Source organism: Odontesthes bonariensis, chromosome 21 (genome assembly GCF_027942865.1).
Source record: "Odontesthes bonariensis isolate fOdoBon6 chromosome 21, fOdoBon6.hap1, whole genome shotgun sequence".
NCBI classification, from domain to species: Eukaryota; Metazoa; Chordata; class Actinopteri; order Atheriniformes; family Atherinopsidae; genus Odontesthes; species Odontesthes bonariensis.
In genome coordinates, this window is record NC_134526.1 from 3,194,262 (window position 1) to 3,221,545 (window position 27,284).

The 27,284-nt window shown below is 42.5% G+C and overlaps 1 protein-coding gene across 11 annotated transcripts in view; it reads right to left on the bottom strand.

Moving 5' to 3' along the window:
- Positions 1 to 7,167: 7,167 nt before the first annotated feature.
- LOC142372022 (NLR family CARD domain-containing protein 3-like) overlaps positions 7,168 to 27,284 on the bottom strand; it is a 44,342-nt gene continuing 24,225 nt past the window's right edge. The window contains exons 2-14 of one of the 11 annotated variants that reach the window (XM_075454766.1): positions 25,659 to 25,752; positions 22,458 to 22,568; positions 22,239 to 22,373; positions 21,779 to 21,880; positions 17,081 to 17,209; positions 16,670 to 16,783; positions 13,985 to 14,063; positions 13,615 to 13,822; positions 11,673 to 13,467; positions 9,665 to 9,838; positions 9,350 to 9,523; positions 8,843 to 8,889; positions 7,168 to 8,716 (exon numbers count right to left, since the gene is read on the bottom strand). In XM_075454766.1, the coding sequence (XP_075310881.1) occupies positions 8,163 to 8,716; positions 8,843 to 8,889; positions 9,350 to 9,523; positions 9,665 to 9,838; positions 11,673 to 13,467; positions 13,615 to 13,822; positions 13,985 to 14,063; positions 16,670 to 16,783; positions 17,081 to 17,209; positions 21,779 to 21,880; positions 22,239 to 22,373; positions 22,458 to 22,525 (3,579 nt within the window). In that variant the 5' untranslated portion in view covers positions 22,526 to 22,568; positions 25,659 to 25,752 and the 3' untranslated portion in view covers positions 7,168 to 8,162. Of the gene's footprint in view, positions 8,717 to 8,842; positions 8,890 to 9,349; positions 9,524 to 9,664; positions 9,839 to 11,672; positions 13,468 to 13,614; positions 13,823 to 13,984; positions 14,064 to 16,669; positions 16,784 to 17,080; positions 17,210 to 17,402; positions 17,890 to 21,778; positions 21,881 to 22,238; positions 22,374 to 22,457; positions 22,569 to 25,658; positions 25,753 to 27,284 lie in introns of those variants that run through there. The other 10 variants (XM_075454771.1, XM_075454768.1, XM_075454767.1 and 7 more) reach the window with 10 other exon arrangements.

A 27,284-nucleotide genomic window follows, 5' to 3' on the forward strand; every position in this document is an offset into this window, starting at 1 on the left:
CCTAATTCTGCCATCACCTTCTCCATTAGCCTCTGAAAATAGTTATCTGAACAGAGAATAATACTATCATCAGCAAAAAGGACATATTTCAAAATATTGTACACTCTATGTCGTTTACATACATAATGAATCCTTTTGGTCCAAGTATCGGACCCTGTGGCACTCCGTACAGAATGTCTGCTGACTTTTTTACAACATAATATTATGGTCTATGGCATCAAAAGCTTCCTGCAGGTCCAAGAAAACCCCACTGCAAACTTCTTCTCATCAGCTGCACTTGAAAGTTCTTCCGTAAGCTCCATACAATGAAGTTGCTCTACTTTCTCTAAAACCATATTGACAATCAATTATTTATCAGCAACTTTTTTCAGGAAAACTGTTGCAGCATTTCTGGCACCAAACCATTGCTCGGCACTGCTTTCTTCTGGCGGTATTATTTCCAGTTTGGGGCCCACTGATACAAAGAATTTATTAAAACCCTTTTTAATCATGTCATCTACAACTTTTCCATTGGCAATAAAATTATTATTATGGCTTATTACTGGCTCCTATATGGAGGAATGGAGCTACATCCAGTTAACACTTGAGGGCCCAAAGTGCAGACTTTAGTCTGCAATGAAATTCCCCCCAAATGTATGAATAAGTCTAACCACTAACTGCCTCCCATTGTTGTGTAAAGAAGCCTAATTATTGGGCTGTGCCCCTGCCAGCACCCCATATATGTTTCTTACTTCTTTCTACTTGTATAACTTTGACAATTCTAGTATTTTACAGTCAGGTTTCCTGTTTTATGAAGCAGCTCTACGAGGCCACAGCCTCTGACAGGTTTGTTTTATTTATTTCGTCTCCATAGCAACCACTCTGGTGTTAGCCCGATTCTTTTATTGGAAGCCCAAGAACAAGCTGGAGAAATCTTATGTTAAACAAAGAATTTATTCGTGGTCACATGTGAAGTTTAGCCGTGCTGAATTCGGAGAGACAGAGCCCTCGCAGGGCCTCCATCAGAGAGAGTCCCGATATCCGGAAACATTTCATATTTATGTCCACCTTTATCTCACAGAGGTTGTACTTACACTTGATAAAGTATAATTGGACATTTGCTAGTGATATCACTAGCAAATGCAGGCCATCCACCGTCTTTGTCATGTTCTTTGGATGTGATAACCGATGTGTGTGTGTGTGTGTGTGAGTGTTGTTTCAGGCGTGCATCTACTGCACCAGACCTATCTGACATACATTTCGTTTGTATGAGCAGAGTGTAAACGTACAGACTAGGAACATAGATTATTTTACTTTTTAACAGCAAACACAAACAGGGACAGATGTTAGATCTGAGCTGTGTGAGGCTTTTAATAAAGCTGATCAAAAGTCTAAATACTGAGAAAAAGGAGCTGAAATTAAATCAAATGAAACGTTTGAAAACAGGAAACAGGTCAACAACAGAAACTAAAGGATGATGTTAAAGAATTATTTTAGTCTGAATGTAAAGTCTGACTGAACCACAATGAACTCTGAACATCCTCATCATCATCAGACTAAACAAGTTAAATATCTGCTGCATCACAGCTTCATAACTGACATTCAGCTCATTTTATTCTGAAAGGTCTGACAGGAAGCTGCTCTTTCTGACTTTAAAGGTGCAGACGACACTTTGATTCCAGGAAATAAAAACATTAAACAGTTTGTTTGTGAAGAAAACAAAAAAGAAAAACATTGTTTGATTCCATTTAATCAGTAATCTTATAATCGTGTAGATTTTTTAGCTCTGTTCTATATTGTATGTTTTTTTCTTTTCTTTCTTGATTTTATGCCTTTTAAGATTGTCTTGTTTATTGTTGTGGCTTGTAATTTTTTGTTTCTATGAGGTGAGATATAATTATAAACCTCTCTGGGGTTTTTTAATCTCACCTACACATCTGGTTTGCTGTATTTTAGCGGTTTGTTTGTTATATTTGTGCAAATAAATAAATCAAATCAAATAAATCAAATCAAATTTGTCTTCAAGCACAAACTGAAAATTGTGAAAACCTGTAAAAACCCTTTGGAAATGCATTAAAATTCATGTATGATGGGACAAAAATAGCCCCATTTGGAGGCCTCAAACGGGTCAGGAAAGACTCAACTTTAACTGAACTAAAGGGTTTGCTGATATATTGTAAAGTTTTGACACAACAGCAGTTTAACTTTTAGGAAAAATCAGGACTCCTCTCACTCTGCTGTCCTGGGGTCTCACACTCTATTTTTACCAGCTTAAATTAATACCAAAATCACACTTCTCTCACATCCAAAATGTTTTCTGCACCCAGACAAATTATACTTCAAAATGTAGGTATTTTTGTCCTCTTTCAACCAAAGTCACCCTCATTGTGCTTGGCCTCATGGTTTTCTCTCAAATCACCTCTGAGCGCAAAGAGCGACCACTCGGGCTGCCATTGACGGCCATTATAACCAGGCCACCTCATCTCTTTATCAAATCAACGTGAAGGCTGTTCTTAAAACTGCCATTAAAAAAATACCGTACATAGGAGCAGCATGAAAAATACACCAGTGGCTTCTGCCGTCCCTTCTGGTGCTCACAGTTGTAGAATATTTCAGATATGACTTACAGTTTTTGAACAGCAACTGTTTGTTCAAGGCAAACATGTCAGTATTGAGCACCAAGGTCTCCCTGTCAGTCGGAGCTCCTCTGCTCTTACACACAGCTGTCTCCATAGCAACTAATGACACTGATCCTCCTTATAAGGGCACAGCCAAGATGGCTGACCTGTTATAACAGCTTTATGCCCGCCACTGTGTTATATCTGCTCCCATTACAATGTGACTATAACATGGCAGCCTTACACGTCCGTATATGACACATCTGTCTCTCCTTTAAGATAATAATCACCAAACCTGTTCGATCCACCTCAGGGGTGTTTGAGATTTTACGGCTATTTTTCTGGTCATGAATGTGATAAATATATTTTAACTGAGATTAAATAAAAACATGAAACATAAAATTATCACCTGATCATCATGTTGATTGATTCCAGTTAATCAATAATCTGATCATCATGTTAATTCGTCTTCAAACACAAACTGATCAAACTTTGATACAAAACTCGGCAATGAAGGCAATGATGACGATTGTACACAAATGCAACTCTCTGCCCTCAAGTTAACTACTTTAATCAATAATCTGATCATCATGTAGATTCGTCTTCGAACTCAAACTGATCAAAGTTTGTTCTGAAATAAGAAGTGAACATGTTCTCCAACATCACAGAGCAGAAACAAACAGGAAAGTTTGAACTTACAGATTGTTCAGAGCTGAAGAAGAAGAAGACTCTCCACTCGACAGACTGAGACACAGGTGAGCTGCTTCCTGGAACCAGTCAGAGCCGAGTCCACCTGTGATGGAGGCGGGACAGATAGAACCTGTCTGACCAGTGGAGTTCATGTTAAACATGCCTCCAAGTTCCTGAACAACAAACTCTGATCTGAAGATATTTATTCAGCCGTTCTCTCTGAATGTTCTCTGAGATTCTCCAGAATCGCCATCAGAAACATTAAAACCACGGTTTAAACTGGGATTTGTTCTGTGCAGGAGCTCTGTAGCTTCAGTGCTGCTGCAGATGCACCAGATGTGTGCAGGTAGACTAAAAACATCTGTCATCATGTGACCAACTGTGAACACATCAAGGTGACATCTCTCTGGTCTGCACACCAATCAGAGTCATCCTGGATCCAGCTGTCTGTGTGTAAAACTGATACCAATAAACTGTTAAAGTCCTCTCTCCTGTGTATCTGTATCAGCTCCAACAGTGGTGCTGTGATGGCGATGATGGGAGGAGACATGAATACCACAGTGTTTCAGATTTACAGTGAACTGCAGTTGATTTATCTCCTACAAACTGGATCAGATCTTTCCATGACTTTTCAGTGTCTGCTGGTTTCCTTTTCTTTGTTCAGATATTTCACAGGCAGCTCTGAACCTTCAACATTTAAAGGAAAATATCATGTATGTTCATTAGAAAATAAGAATAAAACAGATGAGGAAACTAACAGAGTCAAGTTCTGTTTCAATGTGAGACAAGGCCAAGAAGAAAGCAGGCTGATTTATTTTCATCAGTTAGTGTTACAGCTGGGAGTTGATCTGATTAGCACACATCACATCATTACATGATGTAATGCTGAGAGCTTTCAAGCTAATCTGCCTCATAGGTTAGTTTGAGCTTGAGTTCAGCAGCTAGTTTCATTTAACAGTAAATAGAGTAAAGTTACAGAATAACTGAAGTTACAGGATGATTTAGTAAAGTCTAAACATTGTTTATCTAACTATGAGATCTTTAAGACAGCCACACCTTCATCTCTTCAGTGTGAAAATATGTCGTCGGATCTGTTTAAAGCTGCATTCTGCCTCTAGCCTCATTGCTCTTTTTAACTTGTATTATCCTATTTATTGTGTTTTTAATTTGTTGTAAAGTGTCCTTGAGTGTTAAGAAAGGCGCTTTTAAAAAAAATTAAATGTATTATTATAATTATTATTATCAATTTAAATAGTTAATACACTGTTAATAACTATGTCAGGTTTATTGCACTGCCATATTTTCATAACTTTTAAATATTGGGACACAAGACGTGTGGTCGTCAGGTGTTAATGACAGATAGAGCTGGGTATCGTCAGCATAGCATTGGTATGAGAACCCATGTGATGGGATGATCTGGCCCAGTGAGGCGGTGTATATGGCAAAGAGAAGAGGTCCCAGTACTGAACTTTGGGGGACGCCTGTGGTGAGGTGGTGCTGCAGAAGTGTGACTAAGCCAGGATACTTTGAATGACCGAACAGTGAGATATGATTCAAACCAGGAGTGTGCTCTCCCTGTGATGCCCATGCTGGAGAGTGTGTACAGAAGGATACAATGGTTGAAAGCATCAAATGCAGCCGATAAGACGAGCAGGATAAGAACTGATTATTTAGCTGTCGCTCTGGCTTCTTTTAAGGCTTCTGTCACAGCCAACAGAGCTGTTTCAGTAGAGTGTCGACTTTTAAACACAGATTGGTTTGGATCAAGGAGGTTGTGTTGTGAGAGGTAATCTGTGACCTGCTTAAAGACCTTTCAATGGTTTTAGACAGAAACGGGAGGAGAGAGACCGGCCAATAGTTCTCCACATGAGTTGGAGGGAGGGAAGGTTTCTTGAGCTTGCTTGAATGTGGTAGGAAATGTGCCCGATGTCAGTGAAGTATTAATCACATGTGTGACCGCTGCAGTTACTGTAGGAGTGATGGATTGGAATAGATTAGTAGGAACAGGGTCCAGCGGGCATGTAGTAGGACGGCTACATGTGAGAGGTTTAGATACACAGCTCTCAGTGAGAGGGGTGAATGAAGAAAATGATGCAGTAGGACTTCTGCATGCCGAGTTTGTGGCACAAGGTTCAGGTGTGGGCAGTTTGGTGAACTGTTTGCTTATAGCTGCCACTGTCAGTAAAGAATGAGGCAAAGGTGTCTGCTGTCAGATTGGTATCAACATGTCTCATAAAAATTGAGACAGGTCCATGTTTCCCACTGTGTAGCATCCCCTCTTCTTTTAACAACATCTGTAAACATCTGGAACTGAAGAGACCAGCTGCTGGACCTTTGGGAGAGGAATGTTGTCCCATTGCTGTTTGATAGAGTATTGCTGGGTCTTCTTTGTTGTATGTTTTCAGGTGGTGAAACATCTGGACTGCAGCAGGTCAGTCCAGCACCCGGACTCTTCTACTACGAAGCCGTGCTGTTGGACCAGATGCAGGATGTGGTTTAACTTTGTCCTGCTGAAATATGCAAGGCCTTCCCTGAAGATGGGAGCAGATGTTGCTCTTGTTAAGACAAAAGAGTAGTCGGACTCACATTTTCAGCCTCTTATGGGAAATTTATTGATCAGAACGACACAGAGACGTGTACATTTCAGCATGCACAGAAATTCCCAATGACCTTAGTTTGTGCGATCTTCTTATACCTCTTGATATCATTCTGTGTGTATGTGGCCCAAACCTAATCTCTGTTTGTCGCCTGCTGTCTGAGAATGATACTACATCTTCGTCATTGTGTAGACAGAGTTCATTCTGGTCCTAAACAATATGTGGTTTGAGCAGTGTCAAGGCCCTGCTACCCCCTACACTCTAAAACATGTTTATACCTTTCAGCATTGATGGAGCCTTTCCAGATGTGCAGGTTTCCAGTTACGTATTATGCATTGGGTTGGATAATCTCTTTGCTATCCGTTACCAAGGAAATGCTGGCGTTTGCATTGGAGAGGCCAACAACTAGCATGCCTAAATTGGTGACCCACTTGGTTAGACACTGCCTTACTTGTACATCTTGGTAAGAATAAACAAAAATAACTTTAACTTTAGCCTGTTTCTTGTTTATTGTAACTGCCAAGAACAGGAAAGCCGGAGCTAACGAGTGACATGTTTTCTGGCTGAGTAGCCAATGAGTGCCCTTTATATTGAATTATATCGATACATAGGTTACTCTACATTTCAGTCAAGATATCAACCAAGAAATTGCCAAGATTAATAGTTAAAATACAATTACTGGTTTACTAGTTTGTAATCTCCCTTCGGGGATCATTGAGTAGAACGAGTACTCGCTTTCTCATTGGCCACCGTCGGCTGCTCAGTTAGCGGTGCAGACTTATCAATGATCAGATTAGCAACTGACTTCAGAATAGATATAACCTCCTGTGACGAGTATGTAGCCACCGCCGGGTGCTCAATGGTCTTAATTTTGGCCCTCATACTGCACCATACCCTCCAGGTCCGTGATGAGTCTCTGCCTCAAGTGGAGGAGTTTAAATAGCTCAGGATCCTGTTAAATCTAAAGAAATCTACATTTTAAAAGTATCAAATACTCTGAAAGAAAAATCTTTTAAAACTCAATGTCCTCTAAAAAAAGTAACAGATGAATCACTCTTTTGAGATAAAGAGTAAGAAATGTTCAAATGAAAATGATAAACAATCCATAAATAAATAAAAATATAAGATAAAACATCTGAGATACAATTTATAAAAATGATAAATTTTCATCAATAAGTGAAGTTTTTAGATAAATAATTACACATTTTATCAAAAAGTCTAAAATCATTAAAAAGTCTAAATGTTCAGATAGTAAATACAAATTTAAATTAAAAGAGAAAATATCAAAATGAAAAAATATTTATTGAAGATTTTAAAAATTCAACATTTCAAATACAAAGTCAAACATTGTGATTCTGATTTTTAAAAATAATGATGTAAAATGTTGTAAAAAGTCAAATGTCTGGGGCGGTCGGTGGCATAGTGGGTTAGGCGGCCGCCCCATGTACAGAGGCTACAGTCCTCGCTGCAACTGGCCCCGGTTCGAATCCCTCACCGGACGGCCCTTTGCTGCGTGTCTTCCCCCTCTCGCTGCCCCTGCTTCCTGTCTCTCTGAACTTTCCATTAAAGGCATAAAAAGCCCAAAAAAAAAAAAAAAGTCAAATGTCTGAGATGAGAAATCAATAGCTGCATTCGGATAGAGAAGTTCTAAGAACGTAACCATCTGCGACCGCAATGTGTTACTTTAGCGCCACATTCAACAACAAAACAAAACGTAAGGAGAGAAGAAAAAAACACCACCAAGAAGCTAACATGGAGAGCGGGGCGGCCACCGTGTTCATGATCTGCATGATGGTGATATCATCAGTCGATAATCGCACATCATCAGGATGAACCCCGGCTGCTCACCAAACTTCTGCTCATTGGAGCAGAATCAGTGAAGATCTGTCAGCAGGTTGGAATCCATCTGGGCTGATGGCAGCTCAGTGATTCCTCTCTGATGTCACAGTTTGTCACATGTGCAGCAAACTAACTGCAGCTGACATCAACTGAATGGGCTCAGCTGAAGTGAGCTGCAGAGAAACACAACATGCTGATACTCAGTGGGAAGTTCTGACTGGAAACACACAGAAAAACAACATCCTGGAAGAATGGCAGCTTCCATCTTTAAAGGACTGGGAGAGGAAGAAGTTTCCGAGGAATCATTTAGAAGAGTTTCAAACAGAAACTGACTGAATCCATGAATCTGAAAAGGTGTTTCTGAGTGAAAGAGACAGACATGAACAGCCTGAACTATCTGTTCAGCAGGGATTCTCTGACAGGAGGACACTCTGTATACTCAGCACAGAGACAACCAGGAACCAGGTGACCAGAACCCAAATCCAGGATGCAGAGGTTCTTCAGTGAATGTGGTGCTGAAGGTGTGGAGGTGGATCAGTGTGTCAGAGGAGACTCTGTAGAATGACAGAGTGCCAGCAGGACGGTCCACATACACTGCTGCTCTGTTACAGACAGAGGAGGAGGAGGAGGAGGAGGAGGAGGAGGAGGGGATGGATCTTTCTCTGTTATTGTGCCAGACAGAGTATTTACCTCCATCAGAGCAGAACAGACTCCAGGACTGACCATTCCTTCCAAACTCACGGTCTCTGCCTCCTCCTCTCCTGCTGATTCCTCTGTAACTAACTGATATATCAACGTCTCCTCTCCTCTCAACCTCCCAGTACCAACGACCAGTCAGAACATTTCTACACAGAAACTGAGGCCAGTTATCAAACCTGTCTGGATGATCAGGATATGACTGATCCTCCTTCACACGTGTCACCTTCCTGTTGTTGTCAGACAGTTTCAGTTCTCTGTTCACTGTGTTTGTGTCGATTGTGAGTTGGCAGGAATCTGATGGAGAGAACAAACACAGTCCAGCTGCAGTTATTGATCTATCATCTGTTCACTTTGATCAATGAGTGATGTGACAGTGTGAAGATGGCTGGATGTCATGAATCAGATGAAGAACACACTCACACTTCCTCAGCCCTGGTGTCAGCCATCGTTCTCCAGCAGGCTCCACCCTGAAAGGAGGAGGGGGGTCAGAGCAGCACCGTCTCTTTCAGCATCAAACATGGACATTACATGGCTCTCACACACACATTGTTCTACACTGAGAGAGATGCTGACTGCTCATGAGGACTTCACACAGCCCCACTTCAGAAACACAGAAATGTCCCTTTAACTGGATGAATAAAGTCTCTGAATCTGCTGAATATGTTTCCTTACAGGCTGTGCATTAACCAGCAGATGGTTGCTGGTATGTATGTTTTCTTTGGGGCCCATTTATCTGAGGAATGACACGATAAACCTCCATCATTCTGACAGATCCACGCTGTTTTAAGGGGACACCGGCTAATGCTGGCAGACATTTCCTCCTCCTCCTCACAGAGGTTTGCTCCTCCCTCGCTGCTCGGCATCACTTCTAACCAGCTGATGAGCCGGTTAGAAGGGAAATGATTAAAGCAGCAGAGCTCTCCATACCTGAGAGTGTCCAGCCTCCACTGTGGATCCTCCAGTCCAGCTGAGAGCTGCTTCACTGCTGAGTCTCCTGGATGGTTGTAGCTCAGGTCCAGCTCTCTCAGATGGGAGGGGTTGGAGGTCAGAGCTGAGACCAGAAAAGCACAGCCTTCCTCTGTGATCAGACAGCCTGACAGGCTGCAGGAAACAACACAAATGGCAGAAACTGAGAGAAAAGACTCCAACAGCAGACACCATCCTGAACAGGTCTGCTGTTCATCCATGACTGTAAAGCAGAATTAAAATGATCAGCAGCTGAACAGTTGAATGAATCCTGACCTGAGAGCTTCCAGGTTACAGTTTGGACTCTGCAGTCCAACAGACAGCTGCTTCAGCCCTGAATCCTGCAGGTTGTTGTTACTCAGGTCCAGTTCTGTCAGGCTGGAGGACTGGGAGCTGAGAGCTGAGGACAGAGCTGCACAGCTTCTCTCTGAGAGGTTACAGTCGCTCAGTCTGAGGAGGGAATAACAGGAAGAGAATTAAGTTATGTAGTTATTCATCATTCAAGTTAAAGATGGTTGAATGAATAAATAATGATTATATTTATCCAAATTATGGTGCCAATGCCAAAGGCATTAGACACACATATTACTCTTGTGTATACTTAATATTATTTTTCCGTTTCCGGCCTACATTTTGATGGCTAACCAGTCTAGCACCGATGATCCGACCGGCATAAAAAGCACACCGCTGCACAACGACATCGATCGGTGTGCTATTACGTTTGGCTCTCATTGGTCAAAAGGAATTCCGGCAAAATGGGAAAAAGTGGGAAAATTGCGGATGGGAAAATGCATTGAAAATTCAAAACCTATCCTATTTTAGAGGCCTTATAACTCAGCCATACAGCATCGCACAGACTTCATTCAAAGTTTATATGTGACAGGAGAATCTCGGCTTTAACTGAACTAAAGGGTTTGTTGACACATTATACAGCTTTAACACAACAGCAGTTTACATTTTAAGAAGACTACATCTCGGCCGAGGTGTCTCTCCCACTCAAATCCCCACTCTAATTTCGATACTGCACCAATTCCTCGAACAAATGTCTCTCATCTCCAAAATATCTGAACAATCTGGACAAATTTTACTTCAAAACATAGGCATCTTGTCCTCTTTCACACAAATTCACACTCATTGAGCTTTGTCACACATATTTCTTACAAATTGCCTCTGAGCCCAGAGGTCGCCTCTCCATTTCCATTATAAAGGCCAAAAGTCATCAAATTCAGATGAAAAATTATTTACAAACTGTAATAAAAAACGAGCCACACATAGTAGCCAAATGAAAATTACACTGCTGGCTTCTGCCGTCTCTTGGGACGCTGACGGTTCAAGAATTATTCGGATACGACTTTTACTTTTCGAACAGCGACCGTTTGTTCGAGACGGTCGAGTGCAGTCAAAATTATAGTGCAATTTTAAGAAGCCATAGTGAGCGTACATGTCAGAGATACAGACGAGCCGCACCTGCTCCTGTTATCGGGGCAACGCCTTGTTAGCCTGCTCTGTTTTAAGACTGCTTATGAGGCCAGAGCCAAGATGGCTGCCCTGTTTCTCCTTTAAACTTATAGTGAGGGGAAGTTTGAATTTACCCACAATGCCATGGGAAAATGGATTGAAAAGCACTTACCGAGGCCATTTTGAAAATGCCATAAAAGCTTTATTTTAAACCGGACCTTGATAAAAAATGACATAGCTGTCTAAAGCACACCTGTCTTCTCCATTTTGGGACTCGCAGAGGTTCAAAATTCAATGGGAAAATCGATTGAAAAGCACTTAACGAGCCGCAAAATCTATTTTGAAAATGCATTTTAAACAGGACCTTGATCAAAATGATAGAAATGTCATTGGGGCAGAGACCCAAATTTCAATGAGAAAATCGATTGCAAAGCACTTAACGAACCAAAAATGACTAAAATGCCAAAAACTGCCCTATTTTTGAGGCCTCGTAACTCAGCCATTTGACATCGCAGAGACCTCATTCAAAGTTTATATGTGACAGGAGACTCTCAAACTTCAACTAAACTAAACATATTTTTATAGGGCGGGCAGTAGATTGGCACCCATCAAAATTTCTTCAGAAATTTTCTGGTTATATATTATGATGTGTTGCCACATTCTCTCAGCGTGTTTCTTTCCTCTTGATGTAAACTGATCTGATGGAACTGTTTGCTGTGAATCTGTGTTATCTACAAACTGAAATTATCTGAGAAATAACTCAGTTATTTTCTCTCCTTTTACCAAATAAACAGAGCATTTGAAACATATTTATCTCTGTACTCACACAGCTTTGTTGGAGGCTTTGACCACTGGCAGCAGCCTCAGAAGAACCTCCTCTGAAGCAGAGTATTTCTTCAGCTCAAACACATCCAGATGTTTTCCTGATGACAGTAAGATGAAGCCCAGAGCTGACCACTGAGCAGGAGACAGTTCATCTGTGGAGAGACGTCCTGAACTCAGGGACTGTTGGATCTCCTTCACCAGAGAACGATCATTCAGTTCATTCAGACAGTGGAACAGATTGATGCTTCTCTCTGCAGACAGATTCTCACCGATCTTCTCCTTGATGTGATCGACTGTTTCCTGATTGGTCTGTGAGCTACTTCCTGTCTGTGTCAGCAGGCCTCGTAGGAGCCTCTGATTGGTCTGCAGGGAAAGACCCAGGAGGAAGCGCAGGAACAGGTCCAGGTGTCCATTTGGACTCTCTAAGGCCTTGTTCACAGCACTCTGATGGAGATACTTTAGATTTTTTTTGTCTTTGAATGATTTAAACCTCTTTTGTTGTTCTCCCATCAGGTTGAGTCCAGAGTTGATGAAGGTCAGATGCACATGAAGAGCAGCCAGAAACTCCTGAACACTCAGATGGATGAAGCAGAACACCTTCTCCTGGTACAGCCCTCTCTCCTCTCTAAAGATCTGTGTGAACACTCCTGAGTACACTGAGGCTGCTGAGATATCGATGCCACACTCTGTCAGGTCTGATTCATAGAAGATCAGGTTTCCTTTCTGCAGCTGCTCAAAAGCCAGTTTTCCCAGAGACTCAATCATCTTCCTGCTCTCTGGACTCCAGTGTGGATCTGTCGCAGCTCCTCCATCATACTTGAGCTTCTTCACTTTGGCCTGAACCACCAGGAAGTGGATGTACATCTCAGTCAGGGTGCTGGGCAGCTCTGCTCCCTCTCTGGTGTCCAACACATCCTCCAGAACTGTAGCAGTGATCCAGCAGAAGACCGGGATGTGGCACATGATGTGGAGGCTTCGGGATGTCTGGATGTGGGAGATGATCCTGCTGGCCTGCTTCTTACCTCTGAACCTCTTCCTGAAGTACTCCTCCTTCTGAGGGTCAGTGAACCCTCTGACCTCTGTCACCATGCCAACGCAGCTAGAAGGGATCTGATTGGCTGCTGCAGGTCGTGTGGTTATCCAGAGGCGAGCAGAGGGAAGCAGCTTCCCCCTGATGAGGTTTGTCAGCAGCACATCCACTGAGGTGGGCTCTGTAGCATCAGCCAGGGGCTCCTTGCTGTGGAAGTCCAGAGGAAGTCGACACTCATCCAGACCGTCAAAGATGAACACAACCTGGAACTGTTCAAAGCTGCAGATTCCTGCTGCTTTGGTCTCAGTAAAGAAGTGATGAACAAGCTCCACCAAGCTGAACTTTCTCTCTCTCAGCACATTCAGCTCTCTGAAAGTGAATGGAAACATGAAGTGGATGTCCTGGTTGGCTTTGCCTTCAGCCCAGTCCAGAGTGAACTTCTGTGTTAAGACTGTTTTCCCAATGCCAGCCACTCCCTTTGTCAGCACTGTTCTGATTGGTTCATCTCTTCCAGGTGGGCCTTTAAAGATGTCTTCTTGTCTGATGGATGTTTCTGCTCTGCCTGCTTTCCTGGATGCTGCTTCAATCTGTCTGACCTCATGTTCATCATTGACCTCTCCGCTCCCTCCCTCTGTGATGTAGAGCTCTGTGTAGATCTGATTCAGAAGGGTTGGCTTTCCTGCTTTAGGAATCCCCTCAAACACACACTGGAACTTCTTCTTCAGAGCACATTTAACTTTACGTTCACAAACTGCAGCAACAAGTTCTGAATGAAGACAAGAAATAACATCAGTAATCAGACATTTCAACCCTGTACAGAATGAGTATCTGAACATCTGCTGTTCTGTGTGCTGAGACATCAGTAAATGTGTCATTTATCCAGCAGGTTAAACCTTTAGAGAAATCCTCTTACTGCTCTGCAGACGGTCAGCCAGCTCCTCCTGCTTCATTCTCCTCAGGAAGTGAACTGTGATCTTCACTAATGCCTCTCTGCTCCACCTCTGCTCTTCATCCTCACCCTCCCTCTGACTCTCTAAGCATTCTGGGTAATCTGGACTCAGAGCCTTCTGCATCTTCTTCAGCTCCTCCTTCACAAAAGTGAGCATGTTGTCCTCCAGCAGCTGGAACAGAAAACTATATGAATGAGCCCATCAGACTGAAACCATGGAGCCAAACATCAGATCCATATTGGACACACTGACAACCCACTGGTCTACAGAGTGCAGCATGGAGATGGCTGTGAGCAGAACAGATGGAAAAGTAGTTGTTGTACATGTACAGACCATAAATATGGAGTTCAGCTGTGTTTGATGCTGCTGGGCAGACGGACCACTGGGACCCTCTGAGCTCTGCTGGTCCACTCTGTGGAGGAATCATGAAGAATGAGCTCACATTGTGTCTGTCCACACAGAGAGCAACACAAGGTGAAGGTCCATGAAGGGATGTGTGGATGTGAGCAGTGAACGCAGCCATAAAGCAGCTGATTAACTCTGAAGCTGCTCATCATCAGCATCTGTGTTCCAGAAGATAAGAGCTCAGTGTGTTTCTAACAGTGGGAGGAAGCTGATGTCAGATGAAGCAGTGTGAGGAGGAAGGGATACAGAACTGTGTGAACAGACAAAAGATTTGTTTCTTTGTGAGGAGTCCAGCTGACGTGTTGGTTGGATCGTAGCTGTAGTTTCTAAAATACAACAAAAACTTCAGTCTAGAATTAGTTCATTGGTTTCCAAATTTATTGAACAGAAACGAGTCCAAAGAAATGATTTCAGAGTCTTCACCGACCAACTTCTTTGTGTTTAGAAAACAGAACCAAATGTAGAACCTGATGCAGCAACACTCAGTGAAAGTTGTTCCGGAGTCCCAGAAAGACGGAAAGTTTATAGAATAGATTTTTTTTGTTACAATTGGCAGCTATGAATCTGAGCGATTGGCCATGACTTGTGGAGTCCCCCAGGGGTCAATTATTGGACCTCTTCTGTTTAACCTGTATATGCTCCCTTTGGGTCAGACACTGCAGAATTTTAACATCAATTATCACAGTTATACAGACGATACACAACTTTATGTGTCTCTGTCACCATGGCGACTGCAGCCCAGCAGACGTAATGTGTCAGTGTCTAGAGGAAGTAAACACCTGGATGAGAGAGAATTTTCTACAATTAACCCATTGAGGCCGGGAAAGCATTGCTGCATTTCTACCTTTAAAGCCGGGGGCGCTGTTGCGTTATTCTACCTTTAAGGCCGGGAAAGCGTACACGTCTTTTTTCATGTATAAGGGTTGTTTTGCACATATTATTTACCTCTGCGCCAATTAAAGGCCTTATAATAGACACGTGAGAGTGTCGTCATGTTCCTCGTGTCATTGTTTTGAAGTTAAGTTACATCGAACAAGCATGGAGGACTTTCAGTGGGAAGACATTTCAGACGGGAGCGATTGTGAGGAGTTTCTTGGCTTTGATGAAGCTGATGAACGTGCTGACCCAATTGATGGAGATTTATGGCTAGCACAGATGTGTGAAGATGACGATAACGGCAAGGATGATTCTGTTCCTGCACTTTACTTTTTACATTTTCTATTTTCGTGAAGGTGTATGTAAACAAACTCAATTTCCAAAGAAAGCCACAGGTGTAAGCTCTCAAAAACTTTTTGAATTTTGTTTCTATCTGCTACAGAGGCTGAGAAATCAATTATTTAGTAGGCGTTGACACAATTGCTGAATTTCCAGAAAAACTTCAGGTTTTAGGGGGTCTTTCTGAAATCGCCCATAGGTTTTACAGGCATTCTTTTCCAGGCGTTTTAGGCCTAAATGGGTTAAATGAAGACCAAACTGAGATCATTCTGTTTGGGAGCAAAGAGAAGAGGGTCAGCGTTGGTAAATATCTTGAGACTCGGGACCTTACAATCACTGACCAAGTTGGTAACCTCGGAGTGTTGATAGACTCAGATCTGACTTTCAGCAGCCACATCAAAGCTGTCACCAAGGCAGCTTTTTACCATCTCAGAAACATCAACAGAATTAAAGGTTTCCTCTCCCAAACAGACCAGGAGAAACTCATCCATGCATTCATCTCCAGCATACTCCATCACTGTAAAGCTCCTTTAACTGGACTTCCCAAAAAGAGCATTAAACATCTGCAGCTCATCCAGAACGCTGCTGCAGGAGTTTTAACCCGGACTAAGAGATCTGAACACATCACAGCAGCTTTAAAATCTTTACTCTGGCTTCCAGTCAGTCACAGAATAGATTTTAAAAGCCTGCTGATGGTTTACAATCTGTGATCTGTTCAGAGAATATAAAGCCAGCAGAGCTCTTAGATCCAAGGACTCAGGTCAGCTGGTCCAGTCCAGAGTCCAGACTAAACATGGAGAAGCAGCATTTAGCTGTTATGCTGCCAACAAGTGGAACAAACTGCCAGTGGAGATTAAACTTTCACCAAATGGAGACATTTTTAAATCCAGGTTAAAAACAGTTCTGTTCTCATGTGTCTATGCATGAAACCTGCACGATATCTTTGAACTTATCTGGACTATTGCTTGTTTTTAAATTCATTTAAATTTATTTAATTTGCTTCTCTTTATATTCTTTTATGTTTTTTAAATGCTTGTGACAGTTGAGGGTGTCAGGATTGGGTATAACAGCAGCATCCACCAAAGGTTCAGTCTCTCCAACAAGGATGGGTCGTGGCTCACCGCTTTGGGCCAAACTCCATCAGAGAATCATCAATAAGTTCAGCAAATGTTTCTCAGAGTAAGGTTGTAAAGAACTTTGGTCTTTCAGCATCAAAATGTTAATTTTACTCCCTAAAAGAGACCTATTTTAACATCCATTCTTTCCACTTTGACAGTTTCACATGTGAACATGAAATGGATGTGAATCAGAGCTCACATTAAACACAAGTTGGAATAAGAACTGTTCAAACTGACTCTGGTACATTTTACAGTGTTACACCATTTACACACAGCTCACCTCTGAGGCCGGGAACGTTGGTCTGCTTTAAAGTCAATAAGACGATCGATTGATTCATCGCTTTGCATGGACACACAGCTGGGTTCAGGTTCAGGTTTGCGTCTCTGTATAATCCTAATTAAAAAAATATGAACAATTGTTTAATTTAAAATGACATGTTCAGTAAAATTCAGTTTGGATTAAAAAGTAAAAATGTGAGAGAAAGTAAATAAATTTAAAAAAAGTAAAGGAAATAAATTAACTGATAAATACATTTTGTTTCAATAAAGAGCTGCAAGACTAAAGTAAACATCACATTACACACATGATGCAGCTAATTAATCTCATCAGAGACATCAAGAACTGATCCAGGTCTGAAATAATTAATCTGAAACATGATGCAGCCTCCACTGAACACTGAAAGATACTCACTGTTTGTCTGATGGGACATCTTGTTGGAAATTAATTGACCGAGGATTGGACCTGTCGCTCTTAAAGGACACACAGCTGGGTTCAGGTTCAGGTTCAGGTTCAGGTTCAGGTTCAGGTCTCTGATAGCTGCTAACAGGAAAAAAACACTCATTTAATTTAGATTGACATGTTCAGTAAAATTTAGTTTGGATTAAAAAGTAAAAATGTGACAATTTAAAACCAAGTTAAATTACATCAATAAAATGATACATATGTATCAACAAATCAATTTAAAAATACACTTTATTTTAATAAAGAGATCCAAGACTAAAATAAACATCACATTTCACACATGATGCAGATAATTAATCTCATCAGAGACAGGTGACCTCTTCTGTTTGGAGCTGGAGAAAAGGTTGTGGAGGAAATTAGAGGTGACAAATGACACACTGGACTACGTTGTGCAGAAGCCACTTCAAACGTGGAGGGTGGATCTTACGCACATCTGGGAGGAGGCGAGGAGGGATCAGCGAAAACCACAGCCCAAAGAACCACAGCCCCAAGAACCACAGCCCCAAGAACCACAGCCCCAAGAACCAAAGCCCCATGAACCACAGCCCCAAGAACCACAGCCCAAAGAACCACAGCCCCAAGAACCACAGCCCCAAGAACCACAGCCCCAAGAACCACAGCCCAAAAAACCACAGCCCCAAGAACCACAGCCCCAAGAACCACAGCCCCAAGAACCACAGCCCAAAAAACCACAGCCCCAAGAACCACAGCCCCAAAGAACCACAGCCCCAAGAACCACAGTCCAAAGAACCACAGCCCCAAGAACCACAGCCCCAAGAACCAAAGCCCCAAGAACCACAGCCCCAAGAACCACAGCCCAAAAACCACAGCCCCAAGAACCACATCCCCAAAGAACCACAGCCCCAAGAACCACAGCCCCAAAGAACCACAGCCCCAAGAACCACAGCCCAAAGAACCACAGCCCCAAGAACCACAGCCCCAAGAACCAAAGCCCCAAGAACCACAGCCCAAAGAACCACAGCCCCGAGAACCACAACCCCAAGAACCACAGCCCCAAGAACCAGAGCCCCAAGAACCACAGCCCAAAGAACCACAGCCCAAAGAACCACAACCCCAAGAACCACAGCCCCGAGAACCACAGCCCAAAGAACCACAGCCCCAAAGAACCACAGCCCAAAGAACCACAGCCCCAAGAACCAGAGCCCCAAGAACCACAGCCCCGAGAACCACAGCCCAAAGAACCACAGCCCCAAAGAACCACAGCCCAAAGAACCAAAGCCCCAAGAACCACAGCCCCAAGAACCACAGCCCCAAAGAACCACAGCCCCAAGAACCACAGTCCAAAGAGCCAAAGCCCCAAGAACCACAGCCCAAAGAACAACAGCCCAAAGAACCACAGCCCAAAGAACCACAGCCCAAAGAACCACAGCCCAAAGAACCTCAGCCAAAGAACCACAGCCCCAAGAACCACAGCCCAAAGAACCACAGCCCCAAGAACCACAGCCCAAAGAACCACAGCCCCAAGAACCACAGCCCAAAGAACCACAGCCAAAAGAACCACAGCCCCAAGAACCACAGCCCCAAGAACCAAAGCCCCAAGAACCACAGCCCCAAGAACCACAGCCCAAAAACCACAGCCCCAAGAACCACATCCCCAAAGAACCACAGCCCCAAGAACCACAGCCCCAAAGAACCACAGCCCCAAGAACCACAGCACAAAGAACCACAGCCCCAAGAACCACAGCCCCAAGAACCAAAGCCCCAAGAACCACAGCCCAAAGAACCACAGCCCAAAGAACCACAGCACAAAGAACCACAGCCCCGAGAACCACAACCCCAAGAACCACAGCCCCAAGAACCAGAGCCCCAAGAACCACAGCCCAAAGAACCACAGCCCAAAGAACCACAACCCCAAGAACCACAGCCCCGAGAACCACAGCCCAAAGAACCACAGCCCCAAAGAACCACAGCCCAAAGAACCACAGCCCAAAGAACCAAAGCCCCAAGAACCACAGCCCCAAGAACCACAGCCCCAAAGAACCACAGCCCCAAGAACCACAGTCCAAAGAGCCAAAGCCCCAAGAACCACAGCCCAAAGAACCACAGCCCCAAGAACCACAGCCCCAAAGAACCACAGCCAAAAGAACCACAGCCCCAAGAACCACAGCCCCAAGAACCACAGCCCCCAGAACCACAGCCCCGAGAACCACAGCCCCAAGAACCAGAGCCCCAAGAACCACAGCCCCAAAAACCACAGCCCAAAGAACCACAGCCCAAAGAACCTCAGCCCAAAGAACCACAGCCCAAAGAACCACAGCCCCGAGAACCACAGCCCCGAGAACCACAGCCCCGAGAACCACAGCCCCGAGAACCAGAGCCCCAAGAACCACAGCCCAAAGAACCACAGTCCCAAGAACCACAGCCCCAAGAACCTCAGCCCAAAGAACCACAGCCCCAAAGAACCACAGCCCAAAGAACCACAGCCCCAAGAACCACAGCCCAAAGAACCACAGCCCCAAAAACCACAGCCCCAAGAACCACAGCCCCAAGAACCACAGCCCAAAGAACCACAGCCCCAAAAACCACAGCCCCAAGAACCACAGCCCAAAGAACCACAGCCCAAAGAACCACAGCCCAAAGAACCACAGCCCCAAAAACCACAGCCCCAAGAACCACAGCCCAAAGAACCACAGCCCCAAAAACACTTGTTTATATTTGCATGTTCAGTAAAATTCAGTTTGGATTAAAAAGTAAAAATGAAAAAACTCAGAGTGGGTGCAGGGGGGCTCAGTCCCACGTCGCCAGTCGTCAGGCTGTCCGTCAGGTCGGCTCCAGCTCCGTCTACAGCACGGCTAAGTTTTTAGGACACTTTTTTTTTTACTCTTGTTTTTGTTTTTGATTGGTTTCCTCTTCCAAGCCCCTCCCTCCCACCCAGGTTTTGGGATGTCTGGGATCCATCCCTTGAGGGGAGTGGCTCTGTCACGTCTGTGAGTTTTTGTCATGTTTTTAGTTCCTGTTTAGTTTTTAGTTTTGCCATGTTTTAAGTTAATCTCGTGTCTTAGTTTTCAAGTTCAGGTCTTGTCTTTAGTTTTTCCATGTTCCCATAGTTTCTGTTGCCCTGCCAACATCTTCACTCACAACACCTGTGTTCTTCCCTACAGCTGCACTCACTTACCAATAACTCTCTCAGTATTTAGTTTCCACGTTTCCCATGTACCAATGCCAGATCCTCCCCGTCACTGATGACAGCCACTATAATCTATGCCATGTTATAGATTTGTCACATCCAACGTGACAAACATCAGATTACACACATGATGCAGCGATGATCGAAGACATCAAGAACTGATCCAAGTCTGATATCATTCATCTGAAACATGATGCAGCCTCGACTGAACACTGAAATTTACTGACTGACAGTCTGGTTGTAACCCCGGATATTTTCCTCTGGTCCTCTCGTAAAGGACCCACTGCTGTACTGAGGTTCAGCTTCATGTTATTGATCCATGTGACTTTGTTCATGTTAGACTGTTTGTACAGCAGCTGACTTTGTTCATGTTAGACTGTTTGTAAAGCAGCTGACTTTGTTCATGTTAGACTGTTTGTAAAGCAGCTGACTTTGTTCATGTTAGACTGTTAGTAAAGCAGCTGACTTTGTTCATGTTAGACTGTTTGTAAAGCAGCTGACTTTGTTCATGTTAGACTGTTTTTAAAGCAGCTGACTTTGTTCAGTTAGACTGTTTGTAAAGCAGCTGACTTTGTTCATGTTAGACTGTTTGTAAAGCAGCTGACTTTGTTCATGTTAGACTGTTTGTAAAGCAGCTGACTTTGTTCATGTTAGACTGTTTGTAAAGCAGCTGACTTTGTTCAGTTAGACTGTTTGTAAAGCAGCTGACTTTGTTCATGTTAGACTGTTTGTAAAGCAGCTGACTTTGTTCATGTTAGACTGTTTGTAAAGCAGCTGACTTTGTTCATGTTAGACTGTTTGTAAAGCAGCTGACTTTGTTCATGTTAGACTGTTTGTAAAGCAGCTGACTTTGTTCATGTTAGACTGTTAGTAAAGCAGCTGACTTTGTTCATGTTAGACTGTTTGTAAAGCAGCTGACTTTGTTCATGTCAGACTGTTTGTAAAGCAGCTGACTTTGTTCATGTTAGACTGTTTGTAAAGCAGCTGACTTTGTTCATGTTAGACTGTTTGTAAAGCAGCTGACTTTGTTCATGTTAGACTGTTTGTAAAGCAGCTGACTTTGTTCATGTTAGACTGTTTGTAAAGCAGCTGACTTTGTTCATGTTAGACTGTTTGTAAAGCAGCTGACTTTGTTCATGTTAGACTGTTTGTAAAGCAGCTGACTTTGTTCATGTTAGACTGTTTGTAAAGCAGCTGACTTTGTTCATGTTAGACTGTTTGTAAAGCAGCTGACTTTGTTCATGTTAGACTGTTTGTAAAGCAGCTGACTTTGTTCAAGACGTTTATTTTAGAAAAAGGTCCCATATAATAAATATTATTAATATTTTACTGACTAAAATAGACCTATTTCAACATCCATTCTTTCCACTTTGACAGTTTCACATGTGAACATGAAATGGATGTGAATCAGAGCTCATATTAAACACAAGTTGGAATAAGAACTGTTCAAACTGACTCTGGTACATTTTACAGTGTTACACCATTTACACACAGCTCACCTCTGAGACCGTGCACGTTGGTCTGCTTTAAAGTTAATAAGACGACCCTTTGACCTGTCGCTCTGCATGGACACACAGCTGGGTTCAGGTCTCTGATAGCTGCTAACAGGAAAAAACAGTTGTTTAATTTAAATTTACATGTTCAATAAAATTCAGTTTGGATTAAAAAGTAAAAATGTGACAGTTTTGTTTTGAGATTAAATCTAACAAGTTAAATCACTGACTTAATGCACCAGATTACTCACATCAATCACTGACATCAATGAAATTATACATTTTGAATAAATTAATTGAAAAATACACTTTGTTTTAATAAAGAGCAGAAAGACTAAAGTAAACATCACATTACACACATGATGCAGATAATTAATCTCATCAGAGACATCAAGAATTGATCCAAGTCTGAAATAATTCATCTGAAACATGATGCAGCCTCCACTGAACACTGACAGATACTCACTGTTTGTCTGATGGGACATCATGTTGGAAATTAATGAACCGAAGATTGGACCTGTTGCTCTTAAAGGACACACAGCTGGGTTCAGGTTCAGGTTCAGGTTCAGGTTCAGGTTCAGGTTCAGGTCCAGGTTGGTTCCTGTGAATAAAGGTGGTTTGGTGATGTGAGTGCTGAGCTCTGACATGGAGAAGAGTCATGGACAGTTAGAGATGGTCACCTCACCTCTGAGCTTTGCTCTGGCTCTCATGTTCCCCACACAGAGAGGTTTTAGTGTCCTCACACTGATCCATGCTGCTGAACTCACATCAGCTCACACACACTTTCTACCTTCATCTGCAGAGGAAACACACATCATTCATCTGCACATCAACTCACATCCTCTTTTCCATCATCTGTGCTGTAAAAAGATCAGCTGCTCCTCCTCTGATTGGCTCTGATTCTCTGTTTCATATCAGTGTCAGCTGAATGCAGTCAGACAGGAGTGCTGAGGCAGAGGAAGCTGCCATCAGCTGCTGTACTTCCACCACCTGTCCACTAGAGGGAGGCATGGAGCTACAGCCCAGCACACACCTCATGGTCCCGATGACGATGATGAAGGATTCTGTCAGTTTAGTTTTCAGAGGACTTTTTAACAGCAAATACAAACAGGGACAGATGTTAGATCTGAGCTGTGTGAGGCTTTTAATAAAGCTGATCAAAAGTCTAAATACTGAGAAAAAGGAGCTGAAATTAAATCAAAATCAAAACTTGGAAATATATTAAAATTCATGTATAATGGGATAAAATAGCCCCATTTGGAGGCCTCATAACTCAGCCATACTTCATGACAGAGACATCATTCAAAGTTTAAACGGGTCAGGAAAGACTCAACTGTAACTGAACTAAAGGCTTTGCTGATATATTGTAAAGCTTTAACACAACAGCAGTTTAACTTTCAGGAAAAATCAGGACTCCTCTCACTCTTCTGTCCTGGGGTCTCACACTCTATTTTTACCAGCTTGAAATTAATACCAAAATCACTCAAACAAACTTCTCTCACGTCCAAAATGTCTGCTGCACCCAGAAAAAATATACTTCAAAATGTAGGTATTTTTGTCCTCTTTCACCCAAAGTCACCCTCATTGTGCTTGGCCTCACGGTTTTCTCTCAAATCCCCTCTGAGCGCAGAGAGCGACCACTCGGGCTGCCATTGACGGCCATTATAACCAGGTCACCTCATCTCATTATCAAATCAATGTGAAGGCTGTTTTTAAAACTGCCATTAAAAAATACCGTACATAGGAGCAGAATAACAAATACACCAGTGGCTTCTGCCGTCCCTTCTGGCGCTCACAGTTGAAGAATTCTTCAGATATGACTTATAGTTTTCAAACAACGACTGTTTGTTCGAGGCAAACATGTCAGAGCTCCTCTGCTCTTACACACACAGCTGTCTCCATAGCAACTAATGACACAGCTGACCCTCCTTATAAGGACACAGCCAAGATCAAATCAAATCAAATCAAACTTTATTTATAAAGCACTTTTCATACATTCAAAATGTTTAAAAGCAGCCCCCATCCCCATCCCCATCCCACCCTGCCCCACCCTAGCACATACACACAAACAGACTTATGCACATACACACACACACACACACACATATATATATATATATATATATATATATATATACATATATATATATATACATACACATATACATAAATAAATAAAATAAAATAAACTTAGAAACGTGTGGCTGAATACAGAGGAGACAGGTCAGGAAACACCATAACAGGAGGCCATCTGCACTGGGTGCTGCTCACAACCCACGACCAGGACGGCTCCACCCGGGCGCACACCAAGCTAATAGGCCAGCGAGGGGCCCACAGCAGTGGAGCACTGCCACAGACCCCCCACCTAGCCAAGCCAATGCTCACCACGAGTCAGACACATCCCAGCCAGAGTCGATCACAGCCCCCAGCACAGACGGCCCCCACTGAGGAAACACTGGGAATATGGAATAAGAACATAAAACTACAAAGGCTAAGAACATTAAATAAATAAATACATAAAATAAAATAATAATAGGAAATAGCTAAACTGAACTCTGTCGTAAAAAGAATAAAATAATAAAATAATAAAAGGGCTAAAAATAGAAATGACTAAAATAATTAAATGAATGTATGAATAAGACATTAGTTAAAAGCCATGTTAAATAGGTGGGTCTTGAGCCTGTTTTTAAAAATATCAACACTCTCTGCGGCCCTCAGGTCCTCCGGCAGGCTATTCCACAGACGGGGGCCATAGTGCTGAAAAGATGCCTCACCGTAAGTTTGTGTTCTAGCTTTGGGGATTATTAAAAGGCCAGTACCGGAGGATCTCAGTGTGCGCGAGGGTTCATATGGTAAAAGCAATTCTGATAGATAAGAAGGTCCAAGACCCTTAAGACATTTATAAACCAATAAAAGAACCTTAAAATCAGTCCTAAAACACACAGGGAGCCAATGCAGCGATTTTAAAACCGGTGTAATATGTGCCCGCTTTCTGGTCTTCGTCAGCACACGTGCTGCTGAGTTCTGTAAAAGTTGTAAACCTGAAATGTTTCTTTTTGGAAGACCAGAAAGCAGGGCGTTACAGTAGTAAATACGACTGGAAATAAAAGCATGCATTAGTGTCTCTGTGTTAGCACGAGAGAGAAAGGGGCGGACTCTGGCTATGTTCTTTAAATGATAAAATCCTGTTTTTGTTACCTGTTTAATATGTGGAATAAAGTTGAGCTCAGAGTCAAAGATAACGCCCAGATTATTTACCTGATTGGAAGGATTTAAAGACAGTGTTTGCAGTTTTGATAAAAGTTTCTCTCTCTGAGCCTTAGTATCGATAATTAAAACCTCCGTCTTGTCCTGGTTGAGCTGTAAGAAGTTTTCTGCCATCCAGGAATTGATGTCTAAAATACATTTAAAAAGGGCATCAATTAGCCCTGTGTCATCAGGACCTGTTATAACAGGTTTATGAGAGCTACTGTCTTATGTCTGCTCCTATTACAATATGACTACAACATGGCAGCCTTACACGTCTGTAGATGACACATCTGTCTCTCCTTTAAGATAATAATCACAAAACCTGTTAGAAAATGGTACGATCCACCTCAGGGGTGTTTGAGATTTTACGGCTATTTTTCTGGTCATGAATGTGATAAATATATTTTAACTTAAATAAAATAAAAACATGAAACATATACATATAATCTGATCATCATGTTGTTTGATTCCACTTAATCAATAATCTGATCATCTGATAAAATATTTAAAAAAAAAAATCTGATCATCATGTAGCTTCGTCTTCGAACACAAACTGATCAAAGTTTGTTCTGAAATAAGAAGTGAACATGTTCTCCAACATCACAGAGCAGAAACAAACAGGAAAGTTTGAACTTACAGATTATTCAGAGCTGAAGAAGAAGAAGACTCTCCGCTCGACAGACTGAGACACAGGTGAGCTGCTTCCTGGAACCAGTCAGAGCCGAGTCCACCTGTGATGGAGGCGGGACAGATAGAACCTGTCTGACCAGTGGAGTTCATGTTAAACACGCCTCCAAGTTCCTGAACAACAAACTCTGATCTGAAGATATTTATTCAGCCGTTCTCTCTGAATGTTCCCTGAGATTCTCCGGGGAAAATCGATTGAAAAGCACTTAACGAACCAAAAATGCCAAAAACTGCCCTGTTTCGGAGGCCTCATAACTCAGCCATACGACATCACAGAGATCTTATTCAAAGTCATTTGTGACAGCAGACTCTCAATCAGAAACATTGAAACCACGGTTTAAACTGGGATTTGTTCTGTGCAGGAGCTCTGTAGCTTCAGTGCTGCTACAGATGCACCAGATGTGTGCAGGTAGACTAAAAACATCTGTCATCATGTGACCAACTGTGAACACATCAAGGTGACATCTCTCTGGTCTGCACACCAATCAGAGTCATCCTGGATCCAGCTGTCTGAGTGTAAAACTGATACTAATAAACTGTTAAAAGTCCTCTCTCCTGTGTATCTGTATCAGCTCCAACAGTGGTGCTGTGATGGGGATGATGGGAGGAGACATGGATACCACAGTGTTTCATATTTACAGTGAACTGCAGTTGATTTATCTCCTACAAACTGGATCAGATCTTTCCATGACTTTTCAGTGTCTGCTGGTTTCCTTTTCTTTGTTCAGATATTTCACAGGCAGCTCTGAACCTTCAACATTTAAAGGAAAATATCATGTATGTTCATTAGAAAATAAGAGTAAAACAGATGAGGAAACTAACAGAGTCAAGTTCTGTTTCAATGTGAGACAAGGCCAAGAAGAAAGCAGGCTGATTTATTTTCATCAGTTAGTGTTACAGCTGGGAGTTGATCTGATTAGCACACATCACATCATTACATGATGTAATGCTGAGAGCTTTCAAGCTAATCTGCCTCATAGGTTAGTTTGAGCTTGAATTCAGCAGCTAGTTTTATTTAACAGTAAATAGAGGAAAGTTACAGAATAACTGAAGTTACAGGATGATTTAGTAAAGTCTAAACATTGTTTATCTAACTATGAGATCTGTAAGGCAGCCACACCTTCATCTCTTCAGTGTGAAAAATTGTCGTCGGACCGCTCAGACTCGGTTAAAGTCAGATGCTGACATCTGAAGACATTAACCCTTCTCATGATGCTCAGAACAAACAAACACTCTCATGTGTTTTTTTTAACGCTTAAATACTTCAGTGTAGTTATTAAAATTGTAATAATGACTGTTGATAACCACATGGAAACCAACAGTGTTCTACACAAACAGTACAACATCTACACATACTAAACATTTACTATCTAATCAGGTTTAGAGTCAGCCACTGAACAGAAAGAGCTCAACTCAAAGCACTGAATTATTCTAACTGTGATTAACAGCAAACTTCAGTTTTGATGCTGTTGGATCTCCCTGCTGCCTCTGACAGCTGATCATCCGTTCTTAATGATGAAGATGGCGCCTTCAGAGCGGCCGCCTGTTGCAGCAGAGCTTTTGTTGCTTCCAGGTG